Raw genomic sequence first — 19,408 nt, 5'->3', positions numbered from 1 at the left:
CCAGTCTGGAGGAAAGTGATAAGAGACCACCTACAAAGCCTGGGGCCAAGGCAGCCTGCTCCCTTGCACTGTAACCAGCAGGCACAGGAAGCCACCTCTACTGCTAGTACAAGGGATGCTTGCTAATGTCACTGCCAATGTCACTCAGCTGCATATTTTCTTTATTTCTTTCAAGAAAGTCCACAAGTTGGGAGATTTCAAAGCCAGCCATAAGACTGGCACACACAATGGAGAAGCTGATAGAAGGTAAAAGCTTTTTTAGAAGATGTCAGCTATACCAAAGAGGAAATATTAATGACAGCAGCTTCTTCTGTTTGTATGCTGTGTGCTTACTGATCCCTCATTCATGGGAATAAGTTAAGAGAACACAAATGCATGAGAAAGATGCTTAGTTCATGCTGCTTGTTGACTTTCTCTAAATGAGTACAGTGGGTCTGGTTCATGTTTATACAAGGCTAGGTTTTTGAAGCTAAAAATAGTTTGATCTCAAACAGACTAAATAGCTGCCAAATCCTCAGAATTTTTCTTTAAAAAGACAGAAGAACACAAGGAATTTTGGGAGTTTTGCTAACTCAGCAACCGGTGGAGAGCTGGGTCATCTCTCCCACCTCAGGAATACAAGGTTAATGGGAGTACCTTGGGATAGTCCAGCACTACATATTGTAAGTGTACCTCTAAGTTCCACCTTTTTTTGGTATTTTTTTTCCCCTGAACCTGTCATTATACTGCAGAATAGACTAGGAGCTTTAAAAGCTGTTTCCTCTAAAACAAATAAAAATCAAATCCTTCTTTTTTTCAAAAAATAAGAAGCAAAATCACCACAAAAAAAAATCAAACCCACCCTTGAGCTTTTATTAGGTCAGAGTATTATTTAATTATAGCTCTCCAGCCTAGAAGAGTCTGGATAGAAGCAGAGTTCTGACAGAAGACAGGTGTTCCTCCAAGTCTGCTGAGGTGATGGGGGGAGCTAGAGGGGATGGGGAAAATGTGCTTTTTTTCCTCTGCAAGATAGACAGTATGTAAAATGCCAAACAAATTTAAAATGTATGATCTAATTTAAGTTTTCCTGCTTGCTGATTTTGACTACAGCTTAAATCTGATAAAAGTCCACCCTTCTTTGAACAGAAGCAACATGTTTTGGAATGAAATAATGTATAGCATTTTAAAAGTAATATTTTTCCAGTGGATCATATCCTATGGATTTAATTTCCTAGTAATATTCTAAAATTTTCTCTAAAACATACTTAAATAAGGTTACTCTTTCAAGCCCAGGAGGAAATGAGACAAATAATAAAAAAGACATCCTTGAATGTCACTCTGTGTGTGGAAGAAACATTACACATGCTAATGATGAAACAAGATTCTAAAAACAAACACAAACATCACATACAAGGCAAAGCAAAGCAACACAGCTGAATCTGTTCCTGTACCTGACACAAACCTGCTCCTGCCCTAATAAGCACCACCTCAGCAATTGCTTCTTCACAGCCTACATGCTCAGAAATGAGATTTGTGCAACCCTCATAAAACAGATTTTCCTTTTCAAGATGTTTCTATGTAGTAAGGTGAAAAAGGGAAAAAAATAATCCCAGCAGAGGCTCTGGTGTGGGGGAGAGTGACAGAGAAGAAAATAAAAAAGGAAGGGAAAAAAAAAAAAGGAAAAAGAGATTAAACAAATTTACTAACTAGCTCTAAAAACCAAACTGAATAAGTATCTGCAGCAAATAATGATAGAAATGCACAAATTAAATATTTTGCAGTTTTCTAATAGTAATTGCTTTATTTGCTCACTACAACCTAAGAAAAGTTTGAACCTTCTCTGTTGACTCAAAATCTGTTCTGTAAAATAATAATTATATTAACACTGCAGTTGTAGTCACTATTAACAAACATCAATGACTGCTGCATCAGCATGGACCTGCAGCAAAAGCACAAGGGAACATAAATTACATGCTGAGCAGTAAAAGGGTTGGAGCTCAGAAATCAATATTTAAGCAGACAGGAAAATTTCAGACACTGTACATGGAAAACATTAAGTAAAGCATCACTTCCTTTTGTTGTTTTTTGGGGTTTTTCTTTTGTTGTTGTTGGGGTTTTTTGGGTTTTTTTTTTTGCTATTTGGCTTACCGAATTTTATCTCATCTTACTTCCAGGTTTTTGTTTGTTTTTATAGGCATTGCTTCTTCTGTTGTTGGGGTTGCCATTGCTATAGATTTGTAGGTAATTCACATATTAGTTTACAGTTGCATAACAGATCCTGTACTAAATTGGGAATGCTCTGCAGTGAATTCAAAGTATCTCACAGCTTGCCTTCCATGAAGAGGCTTCGTATCTACTGTGACCAAAGTCAGAAGTTAGCCCAGGGAAGGGGAGGTACCCATGCACAAAGGGTTACCACAGCACCCTAGCAACAGAAATACATGGCACTTCTTTCTGAAGTTTACTGCTTCAGAAGTAATAATCTGCATTAGCAACCACTGTACATTACTCATTCTATCACAGGGCTTTTTTCCATCTTGTCTGAACACCAGTCTTTTTCATACATCAAGTCCTTCACTTTCCTCCCCAGATACTTCCCAGGTTCTGTTTTTATTTATCCTCTTCCAAATAGTAAAATTATTTTACTTTTTTCCCCTACTTCTAATCTGGCTTCTTCTCCATCTCCTGCAAGTCAAGATGTGGTTATATTACTGCTAAAAATTGCACACAGCTGAGTGGGAGCAGAAAGCAGAGGTTCCCAGTCAGGGCAACCTACAGAAATATTAAAGCTAAAGAATAGGAGCAGACATAGACAGGGACAGGGAAGGATGCCACCTACACTTACAGCAAACTGAAGCAGCCATGCAACCATAAAGTAACATCACATACACTAGTTGTCTGCTTGTTATCTTTTCTATGAGAGGGTCCAGCCAAACAGAGGGTTCAAGGTTACCAGATGTGCTGACCCTATACCTTCCTCTGTCAGCAGAAGCACACAAACTCTGCCCATGCTCTGAACTAAATGAAGCCACGTGAGAAGCAGCAGTACTTCAACTTGGTCTGTCCCTCCACTGCACTCCAAAATAGCCCAGAAAATTTGAAGGCGAGGCAACCGCTATCTTCAGGAGAAAAAAGTAAATACATATATACACACACATGAGCAGGCTGAGAGTGATGGTATCTCAGCCTGCTCATGTGTGTGTATATATATACATGAAAGTGATGGTAGGACAACGGTACAACAGGCAGACACAGTACTGAAAAGCAGAGCTAGCTTGCTCCTCTCCATGAGGGTAAGCTGTGAGAAGCCAAATAAGCACTTCTCCTTACTGTGCTTTGGACTTCTACTCTTGCAAAACCTGAATGCCTCTAAATGCTTCATATAACCTGTAGCACCTTCCAGGCTTCAATTCTGAAAGGCTAGCACATCACCATTTTGCTTTTTGTTCACCCTTCACAATGCTACCAAAATAGCTGTTTCAGGTAGAGCCTCTTACTGACATTCACAAATACCAAAACAGCAGCTGACTTTATACAAGCAATTAAACACTTCCACTTACAGCCCAGGCTTCTGACCAAGAGTGTGACAGTGTTCACAGGGGTTCTTGGATGAGGGAAGAGACGAGGATTTGACTCCATCTTTCAGAAGGCTTGATTTATTATTTTATGATATATATATATTACACTATACCTATACTAAATGAATAGAAGGAGAGGCTTCATCTTAGAAGGCTAGGCTAGCTAAACTAAGAATAGAATGGAATGAATAACAAAGGTCTGTGTCTCGGACAGACAGTCCAAGCTAACTGGGCTGTGGTTGGCCATTAATTGTAGCCAAGATGGGCTAATCACAGACGCACCTCTTGCATTCCGCAGCAGCACATAACCATTGTTAACATTTTGTTACTGAAACCTCTCATCTTCTCAGCAGGAAAAAATCCTAAGAAAAGGATTTTCATAAAAAGATGTCTGCGACACAAGAGTGACAAGAGTTGACCAGAGCTGGTCATTTCTCCTTGTTCACAATGCTGCCCAATCCCATTTGAACTCCTTGAGATACAGAAGCTAGAAAGCTGCAGCACTCAGCAGAAGGCTGTGTAACAAGCAGGAAGACTGCTACAAATGCTCAGATGGTAGCAGGTTGACAAAGGTGGATTTGTCCAAGATTGACCTACTACTTTGAAACTCTATCCATAACAAACAGATTTCTCCCCTTATTTAAATTTAGTAGTCCAGATTCAGAGCAACATCCTAATATATTTCAAATATTGAAGTAGGAAAAAAAATAACAAGGAAAAAGAAGGAACAGTTTCTCAGAAGGCTGCATGGATGGAATGGGTAAGGCTGAACAAAACTTATAAGAGGAAAAGAAAAATCAAAGCCAACCAAATCAGTGTAGATATGCAGGTATAGTAGTTGGCCTTGAAGGTGAAGTAATTTTGTGTAGATTAAGCAAGAAATCTGTGTCAATGAATGAAAACCCAACACATTTGTTATTCCTATGCCAAAGTTATTACTATTACTACAAAAACTCTACTTATACTAAACTCATGCCTAAACGTTTTTATGAAAAAAGTCTTATCTAAAGGTACAAAAGCACTGATACACCATTCAATATCTATAAATCCTTTCCTGTCCCCCTCCACTGTTCACTTTATGCCAAGTGTATTTGAGAACAACAGGGAATCCTTGGAATTGGTCAATAGATGGATTGTGCACTGTACTGAATGAGCCAAATAGGATCAGGATGTTTACACGCGTTCTTTAGGCAGACATTAATTGCACTGGACTAACAAGGCAGGTTTCTTTCTGTTACAAATGCTACTAACAGACAAAAAAGCAAGCACAAAGCTGACTGAACAAGGAAGGCAGGAAAATATGTTTTTCTGATCAAGGAAGTACTTCAAATAAATTCAGCTCCACAGTGCATTGACCAGGTAAACAGGAAATAAACATCAGTCAACTTTTGGGGTGAAGGAGGATATGAAGACTTAAGCATCCAAGGAAAAAGAATAAAGCCACCTTAAATAAAACATATATATCTTATCACATAAAGAAATGTAAAAGGGAGAGAGACAATCAGAATTTCTCAGCAGCCCCAAACACAGACTCAAGATTTTGCATTTATTTTATAATGTAATGACCCAAATAATCTTTCAATTATCAAATTTTAAAGCCTCTACATCCCTGGATTGCATTTGCTAATCTATGCACTCATCAAAAAGCTCTCTTGCTCATAGTTTCTCTGATCTTTACAGCAACAATGTAGTCATAGAGCAGGAAAATATTGAAAATTCAGTTCTTAGCTGCTCAATGGACTAGTAAGCTTTGTTTGCCTGTCTATTAAAATAAAGGGATCCAGTAAAAGACCCTGCTTGAACTTCACCCTTCTGTAGCACAAAACAGCAAGCTGCCACAATATGTGTGGAGCAGCAGAGCTCAGTAGCCCAGGACATGGTGAAGGTTCTCCTGCTGCTGAGCTCTCAATCCTATCCATGCCTCAAGAAATACACTTTTTTTCACTAAACATTGCTTCACAGTTGGCTTTTGTCTGACTAAATCCTTACACATCCACATAATTTGAATTTATTCATGGGTTGGTGGATTCATTTTTACAGCAGAAAAATTCAGGTTTAAGTGAAGTGAAAGGCCAGAAGTCTCATCTATATGACATTTACATTAGAGCTTTCCTTCCTGAGCTAAATCCATATGAAATCTATATTAAAACACAAATTTCATGACCTTTTGTCTCCCCTTTCTCAGTCATACATTTCATAAATGCTTACCTTGGTCCTGTGCTGAAATTCATTTTGCATCATGCAGGTGACACAAAAGTTATTTCCTTTCTGTACAAGGCAGAACTTAAATAAAGCACAACTGACCTTTCAGATCACAACAAATACTCAACTTTATTTGTACGGGAACATTTAAGTTTCACGCAAATCTAAGGATGTAATTTTCATATTTCTTTCAGGTGCCTTAGAGGTTTACAGAAGCCCACCAAGCCACCAGCTAGCGTGGTCCTCATCAGCTGCATGGGCATAGCAAATCCCTTTACAGATGCGCAATGAACTAGCTGGCCCACGCTGCATACTTTTTTTTATTTCCAATCCCCACGAGTACACAACCATATGTATATCAAAACAACTGGGAGAAGGCAGAAACATGAGAATGCTTCTGGGTGTAACAGGATGTGGTAATGAGCAGCCAGATACTCTACCTAACAATCATAAAAATGAAATTATCATGAAAGTACAGCCCAAGTTTTTTTGTCAACACATTTCCTCCCATCTCCAATACCTTTCACCATATACACACACTCTTCTGAAATATCTGGGTAGGCTTCCACCAAATACCAGGCTAAACCAGAATGTGTTGATGTTTTACTTTTCAGAATTGTTTTGTTTCTTTTTTTTTTAGGAGTAATGAATTTAGCTTTATTCTTCAGTGGGGAGGCATAAAAGTTTATCTACAATTTCTGTAAAGTGAAAAAATTATTTCTGCAATACTCTTCATTGTAACAAAGTTGGCATTTGCAAAACTCTATAATACTAAGGAACACCTTTAAAGTTTTAATCTGTTTTTTTTTAGTTATGCTAGATGACAAGTGCAACTAAGACTTTCCTCACTGCTGTTAATTTAGTTTACTTACATTTCTATAAAATTGGTTTTAAAAAATTAGCACACATCCAATCCAGGCACATTATCCATCTGAGAGACCAGAAATAAGTTGTCCATCTCAGCACATCAGTATAGTCCATAATAATTGAGACATTCTTCAAAACGCATCTGTAACCAGGAGGGTAACAGCCCTTACATTAAAAAAATCCTTCATTAAGTGGCTCCCATCACACAGCCCATTACAAGCTCTCATGCCCTGACCTTGCATAGCCTCAGATTAATGTTGCTTTTAACAGGAAAAGCAAACAGGGTAAATAAACTGTCTTCTCTATCTAGGGGTAAAACCATCAGTAAATGTATTATTAATACAGATAAAATCCCCCTTTGCACATCTCCAGTGGTATAAGAAAGCACTATTATTTACTCTGTCTACCACAAAATTAAGTTATCCACACACAATGAATAATCCCCTAAAATAACTGGAAAATATCCATAGACAAAATTGGATTTCTGCTTAAGAACATTCTCCAATTGCTATCTTGTGTAGCATAATCTATAAAAATAACACGTGAAAACATAATACATGCTCTAAAGGGTTTGTTTGAACATCTAGAAAATGTCTTTCTTTAGATGGACCAAGACCACAAGGTAAATATTTGCTCTTCATTTTTTGTCATCAGGTCTACAAAAATACAACACTTGTTTACCAGCCCTGCCTCCCACAAAGTGCAAAAGTACAGTTGCAGAACCATTTCCACCTATGGAACATCTCAGTAGTCTTGGACTATATGACCTAGAATGATAGTCTGGAGAAAAGTCTGTGTTTTATTTAAGAGGTATTTAAAAAAAAACTGAATGGGTGGAAGGAGACCATTGGTACTCAGTTTTGCACATGTCCTGTACATAAGAACAACATGTTTAAAAGGGAAGTCGTGTGCAAGTCCAAAAAAAAAAGAAAAAAGAAGAGCTACATTTCCCCATGTTCCATAACAAAAGCTGACACTCTGTTTTAGCCCAAAGCAGACACTAGAAGCCTTCAAGGAGCCCACACACAGCAAGACAAGACTGACAGGGCAAAACCATAGACTCCTTGAGAATATTATAAATAAAGACTGTTTCTAGTTGAGAACATTCCTAAATGCTAAACAGCTGGAAAGTAGGAGAGCAGTCAGGGCACAAATCAGCACTTCTTTGTCACAACTTCTTGCCTAGGCAACTGCTAATGGCTACACTCAAAATCAGCAGATCTTTAGCTTGATCTAGCACAGCCACTTTTATGTGCTCTTAGAAAGCTAATATTGGAAATCATATGTTCTCCCAGGTCTTAATGAGTAATCCAAAGATTTTATCATGTACGCCACAGTTCAGACATTTTACAAGTTGGTATTTAAATCTGTACTCAAGTCCCTGCTTTAGGTGTTCACTTTGTTTTTAAATTAATCATTATGTACTGCATTTATTTTTCCCATAACAGAAGATAAGTGGCTTTTGCCTCTGCTCAAACCTTGAGAAATACAATGTAGGTCAGTCTAAAAAAAATCTGAAGTTGCATTAGTTACTCGGAGGTAATTACATTTGTTTTACCAATAGCATTTACTATTGCTACACTGGTATAATGTTTTCCATTAGCAGAGGTTTTCATATTTTCATAGCACTCTGAAGCACGTGCCATTAGGTCTGAAATTTCCCATGATTCATCATCACTCTCCAAAGCACAACATTGATTTCAACTACCACTCCCCTTGAATCAAAAGTAAAACATTGGCACCTGTCAATGTAGCGCTTGCCATAACATTAGCAATTGTCAGTTTTCCCCCTTTTACTATTTTTCCACATCCTAGTCTCTCTTCCATGCTTTATTTTGGGGAGTTTTGTTGTTTGGGGTTTTTTTTAATAAGTCTTTCTGAAGGTATTGAAGACTGAAAATTGAGTATAATCTTCTATAACTGCAATGATTCTCTGTGAATGTGGTGAAGTCAGTGCCCTGAAAGCTGCAAACTCACTGTAAGGGTATTATCTTAGTGGTAAACCAGTGCTCCTCCTGAGACAAATCGATACCCCACTTTATTGTATTCCAAAGAGATGTAAAAGACAAGGGCCCCAACCACTACAAAAATGTGTCCATGTAGAGGAGGTGTTGATCAGAGGTTTATGCCTAGCTGAAGGACTACAGACCCTGAGAAGAAGAGATGGAAAGAAAACAGCCCCTACTGCAGGACTTGAGTTACTTAGCTGCTTAGTTTTTCTGGGTACTCCTTCCCTTCTCTGCTGCCACTGACAGGACAGGAAAAAGTGGTCCCGAAGAGATTCCTAGCTTCTTCTACAGGTTTTACAACACAGCATTTGTCATAGTGAAAACTGCAGTAGTATTTGACCTATACTTTAATTACATCTAATTTTATGTGGGTAACTTCTTCATGAGCAGTAATCAGGGTCACCAATGTTAAAGCACTGCAAAGCAGATGACTGCACACAGTTAATTCCCTTCTGCTTTTGCCTGAACCTCTTGCTGTTCCATTTCCTGCAGATCCACCAGAAGAATTCAGCACTCATTCTACACCCATGTTAACTTTTCAGATTTAATTTAAAATCATGCTATTTCAAACACAAATGAACTTGAATATAAATGTATAGCATGCATCGTCAGAATCTGAAAACACTGAACTTCTTAAAGGGAAGCTCATCAGGTCAGAACAGATTTGAAGCTTAGTTTTAGTCCACATCTTGGTCACCAAACATCAAGTTTGATACAAGAAGTCTAGCATTTTATAATGGGAAGACCAAGTGAAGAAAAAAAAAATAACCAGAGCTTCTTCTGTATCTCTTTTGGTCTATCTCTGAAAAATTCCTTTATTCGGATGGAATTTTTTGAGCAGCCACAATTTTGCATACAGATGCAAAAAAAAAAAAAAAATTGTTCTGAAAGAATGCATGTGCTATGCTCAGAGAAAAATGAGTCTATAGCAGAACTGAAAAGAAATCACATGCCAGAGAGCACTGTGTCATTTAACATTGAGAACTGCCTAAGGATGACAGGTATGTTATTTGGAATAAGCAAGAAGCTATCTTGTCATTTAGATTCATTCAAAATACAATTCCTCAAATTGCTCTTCTTCCTGTACAAGGTGTGCCAAACGCCTAAAATACCTAATTTTCCCCAGAATGGTGTTTCCATCATAATTAAGATACCTCCAACTTTTATAAAAAACATGTACATTCTGAAAAAACTGAATAGTAACTAATTTTGGCCTTTCTAGAGGATATATTGTTTTGAACTTTTTTTATATAAGACCATCACAAACGATGAGGTTTTTAAATGTATTCTGCCTTATGCAAAACTGAAGCACCAAGAAGTCCATTAAATAAAGTGTGGGTCTTGCTTAATTAACTTATTTTGCAAGTTCTTGGGCATGGTAACACCTGCTTGTATCAGTGACTCCAAAGCAGGGGGGAACCCACTGGGTAGCAGTTAAGAAGTAAAACTATATAGATCAACCACCATTAATAATTCACAACAGTACACAAAATGCAGGGGAAGGAATGGTGCAGAGGTGAGGTTACTTCTGTGTGGCAACATTTGTCGCTCCTTCTCTACACATCCCTCACTTCACAAAATCTTTTAGATGATACAAATAAAATAGCCATGACCTTTTTTCCTCCTCTGCATGATTAATTACTTAATGTATTATTAATTGGAAAATGTAGCTGAATTTCAAATGCTTTCATTCTCTCAGCATATCATGCTGTCTGGGAAGCGCCGATTAAGCTGTTCATCGAAGGTGAGCAGGCAAGGTCATGTAGGCTGTGCCTCTTCAGTTATTCATTACCTGTCCTAAATAGTAATTAACAACAGCAATATTTCCATAAATCAAGCTTTTCTGATTACCTTCAGATGATAGGAGGTTGGGGGGGGGGGAAGGGAAAGAAGGAATCAGTGTATGAGGTTTTTGCATGTATCCCTTTTTTCACCATTTCTTCTAGTGCCTACCTGAATAATTGAATTGATACATCGGCTGTCATATAAAACACAGCATTTTACTTCAAGTCAACAGGAATTCCACATGGAATAAAGAGGAAATTATGGCTTCCTTTCTCCCATTCCCTATGCCTCACCCCAGCTTTAAAGGGGCATTTGGTCTAAGAAGGTTTCTCAATTACCAAGATTGCTATATTTATTACTTTTGTTCCTTTATATGATCTCCATCACCAAGGTTAAAGTGGGGATCTCACTTTAAGGTGAGAAGGTCATATTCTATATATTCTATAATAATTTATCCTTCAGCATCTGTGAGGTTTCTCACCTTGAGGCATTTCAGGTGGCAAATAGTGAGGCTCTTGAGCACTGACATGCACCCAGTCGAAATCATCGTACAGGTCTTGGTGGTAGTCACAGGGCCCAGGACCATCATCGAACGTGCATCCTCCTAGAGAAGAAATTTGTTATTAGTTTATTTGAAAGCAGAGACCTTCCAAGAGTCAAGCAGAGGTGTTTGTCTGGGGCCCACCTCAACTGCAGTGCCCACGCAGCCTTGTACCGCAGTTCACAGGCTTGCATTTACAAAGCTGAAACCTGCAAACAACTCACCCATCAGTTGTTCCACTCTCTTTGGTAAAAACATCACTACTCCACACAACCAATTTCCCCCAAGAGCACCTTCTGTCAGAGCAAATCATAGCCTGAAGTCACCAATTCAAGTGAAACCTATTTCAGAGTCTGTGTGACAAAAAGCAACATGCTACCTAAACCACAGGAGAAACTGCAAATAATAGACCAAGATCAAAGATGAAAAACAAAAACTCTGAAAGCAAAAACAGTCCAAACACTGACAACAAGGATAAATATTGTGCCCACAACAGTCAGAAAAATTAATTAAAATTACTTAGAAAATAAATAATTGATGCAGAATGAATTGGGTAATCTTGATTAACTAAATCAATCTAGCATAACATAGCAAGGCATTTTTTCAGGGTCATACAAACAACAAATATGAAAACCTTACAACAAAAGTTGTGAGAAGTGACAGAGAGAAAGAAGAATGGAAGGAATGCAAATGATGGGAGGAAAAAAAAGACAGAATTCCCACACAGCACAGTAATGTCTGCCCTGTCTCATTCAGTAAGTTTTTTATTCCATTCTTAACTCAAGGCCATTAAGTAGGCTTGGAAAAGAGAGAAGAAATAATGACAATCTCAGAAAAAGATCAAGGCTTGAGAATGAAGAAACAAAGGAATCAAAAGAGTCTGGTCAAAGAAAAAGCAGAGTGTAAAGGTAAGATAATACAGATGTCATGCACACAATTCTGCAGCAGCTGTTATCTCTATGCATGGCACACAGCCCTGGAGTTTGCTCCTCCTACTCAAAAACAAAAGGCAATAGCAGGAGAGAGTGAAAGAAAAAACAGTGCCTTCATCATTACTTAGATGGTATTTTTTAATCTAGAAAAGTTATATAAGAATTAGGCTACAGAAAATTTTTGAAAGTCAGGGGAGATATTTCTGCTCTTCTCCCTGTCCTCAGTAACTCGGGCACATCAATCCAAATAACAATGCTTATCACAACAAAAGTTCCTTTTGCTAAGATGCTCCAGGAATAACAGGGGTATTTGTATTGTCTTTGTTGTCTATCTTTTTAAATACAAAATATAGGACAGGTACTTCGAGAACAAACAAAAACTCCTTATTACAATAGATTCCAGTGAGTGCTGCCTATCATGAGTCACCAGCACAGCACAAACAGCCAACACCCTTCCAGACCTGCCAGGGTCTCACAGCTCACACTGCACTCAGGAGGTGAATGGGCTGGAGGTGGATAAAGGGGAGATTGAGGACCACCAAGAGCTTCAGCCTGTGCTTGTTCCTGCCCTCTGTACAAGACATACACCGTGTGGAACTCAGAAACACTAGAGAAAAAGGAAAGGAAGAATGTGCATGTGTATCACCAAATTGAGAATGAAAATGTTTTTAACCCACCCAAAACAGCATATTCAAGTATTGCCATAGCAGACAGAGTTTGCACAGAGCTCATATGTAGGGAAGAGAAAGTTCCTTTTACTAAATTCCATAAGCAAATCTGAACTGTGTCCCACACCAAGAGATCATGTTGCATCTTCAATTAGGGATAACTCAAATAGCTCCCACAAATCTGTAAAAGTATTTGTCATTTTAAATTACTGACAAAACCAAACTTTAGATAATCCTACATCACCAAAATCCATTGCCAGATGGGTACCCAGGTACTTCCAGAATTACCTTTTAACCAGTGTTTCAGCTGGAAAGAACAACACCAGGACAGAAAGAAAATTCTACACTGCAGCAAAATTTGTGTTAAATCCTTGTACTGTGAACCCTTAAAACTTCATATGCAGCTCTGTATTAACAACACTTGCTCAAACATCACCCTGTGACAACATGGTCAGAGCACCAACAGAAGCAACAAAAGCACCACAACATTTTATTGCCTGTACTAAGCTGGTTACTACATCAGTGTCACTGTCAAAGACTGCAAGACAGGAGAGAAATATTTGTGTCTCAGAGAAATATTTAAACTTTTCAATGTCCCAACTCCAGTGCCCTCTGTTACCAGTGAGACACTTTTCTAATTAACATCTATTATGGTAAAGCCAAAAAGACTTAGAACATAAATCTTGCACTTTGATTTAACTCACACTTCTATGATCACTCTACAGCAAAAAAATGTACATTTCCTTCAACATTTTACTGATAAATTAATAGCAGTTTCCCTTACAGGGAAGTTATCAGTCTGCTGTCCCAGCACCAAAATGACATATGGCTTTGAAGCACATGCCTGCAGGGCACCCATTACCCTTTTTAATGGTTTGAGTGCCCTCAGTATATAAATTTAAACTACCAATGAATCTTTTACACTCATTTGGAAGATGAATGTCCTTAATTGCTTGTCTTTGTGGCCACTATTAATTTTAGTTATCAGAGTTCTGATTAGCAATAACAACGCGCTTGTTAATACACAGCAAGCAATCCCAACCTCCTTGTGTGCACATCATGGCTGCTGCACCCACAGAACAAGCAAATGTGCATTTATCATATGCACATGAGCAAAGTTTATCAGAACAGATTATCAACCCACTACAAAATCAACCCTGTAACAATTGATTGAACCAATGTCTTCTTCTCAGGGAGCACACTGCCACCTTACCTCTTACCAACATACCGAGACATTTCAAGGCAAGTAAACAGCAAATGCTGTAGTGTTTTATCTAGCACAACACAAGACAGGCCAAGCACTTCAAACCCCCTACAGACTACTCCGTAAGACTTAAAACATGGGCAAATTCAGACCTCTCTCTGTCTGTTTTAACAGTCAATTGCCTGCATGCTATTTTGATAGCTCCAGGCAGTAAGAGACAAACCTAGTGCAACATGCTGTGTGGAAAACACAAGGAGAAGAGGTGGTGGGTGGCTGAAACCTGCAGTAATGTTTCTTTTCCCAGCCATTTGTTTAAAACTGTCTACATTTTATATCAAATCTTAAACTACTCAAACATCTGACTAAAGTACACAGTAGGTCATGACTTATTAGCACCCTCATTCAGCTACTGGGCCACTGTCCACAATAATGTAACAGCATTGCTCAGGGAAGATAATGGATCAGCTTGATGAACATGCACTACCTTCCAATGAAGTTCAGCAGCTGAACTCAAGTACCCATTCATATTTGTTGCCTAACATTTTGACAACAAGCATGCTAATATCCTATAAACAACAAGTCAAATATCCTACTAAGCCATCTATAATTTCCCCCAAAACTGATAAAACAGTACTATCAACCACTCTCCCAATACCTATGACCACCACATTCTTTTAGTTACCACTGATGTATAACTTTTAAAATTTTTCTTCAATACTACCCCACCACTGGAATTTCTCCATAGCTACCAATACACACATCCTGCCACAGTGATTTGTACACCTCTGCTCAATCTCTGGGCTGGAAACACAGTGCTGACATTCAAATGCTCTTGGATCTTGCAGTACCTAAATCCACATTTACCTTAGATTTTGATTATGCTTCTGAAGAAAATGGCAGCAGCAGCAGCAGTGATCAAGAATAATACACCAGACCGGTCTGACCTCAGCAACCTGATGAGGGCCAAAGGACTGGGATGCACGGCAGTACTATCTCAGTTCTATCTCCTCCTTTCAGACAGCACTGCCATCAGGACATGGCCCAGAAGAGCTGGGTGGGACAGCATCAACCAGAACCAAGAAGTGCCACACCTGCAGTGGTGGCAGCAGCCATCAAGTCATTCTCAACAATCAAAGACAAACAAAAAGAAAAAAGCTGGTACTGCATCAGAAACAAACACCCCACCAACAGCTGGAATAGAAAACTAAGACAGAATTTTAAGTGTCTATGATTATTTTGTCAAACCACTAATTGTATTTTGGATCAATCAAATTTGTTCAGTTGCTTGTGAAGTATTTGGGAAACATTTACATTTGATGGAAATCAAGCAAAACAACAATTCACTGTATCCATTATCTTTTCTCATAAGCTGCACTAGGTTATCAACTTCAGCTTAAACAGACCGAGAACTCACACACTCCCCTTCAACGTCCTTCTAAAAGATACACGATAAATCATACTAGCCTCAAAAATTTTCCTGTCTACATGTCCATTTTCATTCACGAAAGATAAAGAAACTTAAATGTTCATTATAAAAAGAAAGATTAATATCCCACACTGAACTCTCAGAAAATAAATTAGAGCTCTGCTTAATAACAAGGTCATCAAGATTAACCTAAATTTAATCTCAAAATTAATCATAAAATCCCCCAAATTAACCAAAATTGAATGAAGATTTAATAAAGATCATTTAGTCAAGAATTTACACATCATCTATTGTGGGGGCTTGACCCTGGCTCAACACCATGTGCCCACCAAAGCTGCTCTATCAATCCCCTCCTCAGGGGAGAGAAAAATATTTTGAAGGACCTTTGGGTCACTCACCAATTACCATTGTGGGCAAACCACACTCAATTTATCAGCAATCAAATTTGAGCAGTGTAATGAAAAATAATATCAAATCTTAAAAAACCTTTTGTCACATAGAAAACTTTTCCCCTTAAATCTGTTCTCCCAGAGGCACTACCACTGTCTCTGACAGGCTCAGCCAGGGTCTTTCTTGGAGCCTGGCATTGGCTCTATCAGACACAGAGGAAACTTCTGGTGGTTCTTCACAGAAGCCACCCTTGTCTTCACAGAACCCCTCAGCCACCAAACTTTGCCATACAAACCCAAAATACCTATAAAAAGCTATTTTGAATTATTTCTTTACATTTAAAGATAAATTACATATTTTTTAAAATTATAATAATAATTCCTTAGCAGCAACACTTGGTACTGACATTGCCCTATGATTTTGATTTATCCTACCTCCTTTATAACAACCCAGGAAAGAAGACCTAAATATACCTTTTCTTCACCAGGTTAAAATATAAATAAGCTTCAGACTTGAAGAAGCATGTGTCAATAACTGCCACTGATAAATGGATGTCTATTTACTGTGGACTTCCAGCTCATCAGCTGAGGATAAAAAGAAAAACTGATTCAGAATTTTAATAACTGATCTTTATCTAACAATTCTGAAGTTCTCACTGCACTTCCTAGAGATTATGTGACTTCTACAATTTAGAATAGAAACATTTGGTTGCACAACAACATTAAATTAAATTTACAATACTTATTACACTTATTATGAATAGCATTATAGGGATGATGCAGTGGAGATCTACTGACTTGTAGGTAAAAGATACTATTCCCTAATAGCATGCAAAAAGTCTGTATGCTCGTTTTAATGTTTAGATTTTAGAAGTGTTCTCCATTGCTTCATTCTATACCCTATTAACATGGCAAAGGATTTTTTTCAGCCTCAGAATGGCAAAGCATCCAGCTTTACCATTTAGTTCTGGGATCTGTTTTTGCATCTGATCCCTTCTGGTGTTACGCAAAACAAAAAACACACTAGTAATATCTTAAAAGTTCCTCCTCCTCCATTTTAAGGAGCTGGTTGTTAGCCCATCCACTAGGACCAGGCAGATCAATGAAACAGGAGGAAAACAACAAGCAAGAGCACGAGAGAAGAGTTGTACTAGAGGCACACAGGCACATTCTGTCAGCACAACTTCTCCTGTGCACAGGGCTCAATTACCAATGGTTTCTTTTGGAACTTCCATGTATGAAGGTGTCACAGTAGGGATTAAATACACTTTTCTCATTCACTTCAAATGACTACTTGGAAAAATCTGCTCCTTTTATTCAAGAGCATGCTTTTATTTTTCTCCACCACCTGCTGTAAAAGCATAATGAATAGTTCTAAATCTATCAAAGTAGATAGCTCCATGGCAAGAACCCAATACAAAATTATGTTGATCTGTGATGTCAGGTAGAAGTCCTGTGAATTTTTTTTCCTTCTCACATTGAGTAGTGAATTCAAAGGCTGAAGATAAAGGTGCTATAGCAGGTGTCTTTTCTGTCATATACATCCAGGTAGAAGTTCTGCTTTTAAAAATCACACACTTACCACAATCATTTACCTGTTTATATTACAATACACCTTGCAGCACAGGATGTTTTCATCTTCTAATGGCACTACATAATTTCTGTTATGAGCATTTTAAAACACCTTGACTGCAGAGCATTCAGACACCTGTTAAGACTATACTAAGAATTGATGTTAATGCAGTTTGAGAATAAATCTTAATGACTTATGTTAAAATGCTTATGTTAAGTACTACCAACTGAAATGTAACACTGAAACAACCTTAATTAACCTATGGCATCTAAAAAGGCAGAAGATCAGCAGTACTATTTAGTGTTAAAAAAATAAGCATGAAAGAGCTGCACTTAAGGAGAATTACAGATTCTCCACTACAGGGAGAAGTCATACTAAATACTAAGAATATTCATCATCTTCCTTAGAGTGGTATCTTATCTCATAGTACTAAAATTCATTACATAAAACAACTGATTTCAGATAATAGCAATAAAAATCAACTAAACTCAACTACCTGCAAATGCTTTTTTTAGATTTTTCTAGGCTTATTCTTAATATCAGGAAGTTTTAATCATCCTCTTAACTTAGGAACTTCAACATGGAACTTCAAGTCTCAAGAAACACCAACAGCAAAAAAGGAAATATGTCAAATTATTCCTAAATTAACATTATTATATTTTAGGTGTAGGGCTTTTGTTGGTGTTGTTATAATAGTCAAATAATCCAAACATCTCTACAAATATAATTTTTTCTAAGAAGGAAGCAGACAAACCTCTCCTATATCAGTATTTGTTTTAAATCATTGTGAAATTAAAACCAATCCCACCCTCCAAAAGTAATTAAGTTGTGCCATAACCAAGGTAGGGGACAAATGATAAACAGCTCACCATCTAATCTGATCTATGCAAATTCCTCTTCATTGTTCTCTTCCACATTCCTTATTAATAAATAACTAATTTAATAATAGCTAATTTTTAGAATGGAAAGATAGGAACTGGAAAATTATTAGGTTCAAGTTATGGAGAATGCATGAAGCCTCAGGTAGACATTCTTTCCTGTACTCTATAGGGTAAGATGGCAGCATTTATCCTAGCATCAAATATTGGAAGAATATGAAGATTCCCAATTAGATGCGGTCTACCAGACCATGCCATTTATTCAATTTCTTCTATTAAATTAGCATCTCTCACTCTCTATACTCAGGCTGGAAAAGGCTTGTACATCTCAGATTTCAAAAAACTTCATATTCACTGCCATGAAGAATCTTTTCCATGGTTTACCAGCAGTGAACAGAATGGAAAAACAAAAGAGACAAAGGGGAGAAAAGAACAGTCTCTATTATACTGTCTGACTTTCAGTTTCCAAACTAAGCAAAACATAATCTAAACAAAAGTGTCTTTAAATTTCTCTTGTTCTCCAGGGAAAAGGAGTTCTTCTGTTCTTTACTGGAGAGGTGACAACAGGTAGCTGTGAAAAGTCACAATTGCTTAATGTCTTTTTCATCCTTCCTTGACATGGGCAAGGCAGCAGAGGGCAAACAACCCTACATATGCAGATCCCTTTTATATAACTGAAGTTATCAGTTCACAATTTCCATTTCAGTTCACAAGATATTTCTGAAACCATGAAAAGAATTAACAGTTTCATGAAAGGATGTATAGATTTTCATTGATATATAAGTTAAAACGTCCACAGAACAACAAAGCTATTTCATGTGTCAGCTTATAGGCTGCAAGCTTCAGTATTCCTGTGATATGCTGAGCAAAATTCTGACCAATTGCACTGAAGACAAGAAATTATACCATTATAACATAAAAAATAGGGGTTTGGAGGGGTGGAATCATGCTCTTGAAATTAGTAAATATTTTCATAACATTACCAATAGTAAAATGCCTGCAAAAAAGTTCTATGTCTTCAAGAACACAGTTGGGGGTTCCAAAAATAAATTATTCACTTTGATGTTTTTAATGGATATGTAGTCTTACAATGCTGCTTCTGAAACAACACCTTTACCAAGACACTGTTAGTGCTTATCTATAGAAAATCTAATGTAGATATCTCAGTCTCTGGTATTTCTCCTAAACATTCTCACAATATGCTGTTAAAACGCAATGGATAAGAACAAGATTAAACTCAGGAGGAGTTCTAAGTGAAGACACCCCTACAGACAGTACATTAAACCACAACATTTCCTACATTGAAGGTTACATTATTTTGCAACTTACTTTCCAAGGAAAAAAAAAAGGTGAAACAAGGACTTGGAAATCCTTGTT

At 37.6% G+C, this 19,408-nt stretch overlaps 1 protein-coding gene across 3 annotated transcripts in view; it reads right to left on the bottom strand.

Moving 5' to 3' along the window:
- PTPRK (protein tyrosine phosphatase receptor type K) overlaps positions 1-19,408 on the bottom strand; it is a 383,296-nt gene that overhangs the window by 289,285 nt on the left and 74,603 nt on the right. For all 3 annotated transcript variants that reach the window (XM_059467955.1, XM_059467956.1, XM_059467957.1), the window contains exon 2: positions 10,902-11,024. In XM_059467955.1, the coding sequence (XP_059323938.1) occupies positions 10,902-11,024 (123 nt within the window). The remainder of the gene's footprint in view (positions 1-10,901; positions 11,025-19,408) is intronic.

This window comes from Ammospiza nelsoni, chromosome 3, assembly GCF_027579445.1.
Source record: "Ammospiza nelsoni isolate bAmmNel1 chromosome 3, bAmmNel1.pri, whole genome shotgun sequence".
In the NCBI taxonomy this organism is placed as follows: Eukaryota; Metazoa; Chordata; class Aves; order Passeriformes; family Passerellidae; genus Ammospiza; species Ammospiza nelsoni.
This window is presented reverse-complemented; position numbering and strand designations above follow the sequence as displayed.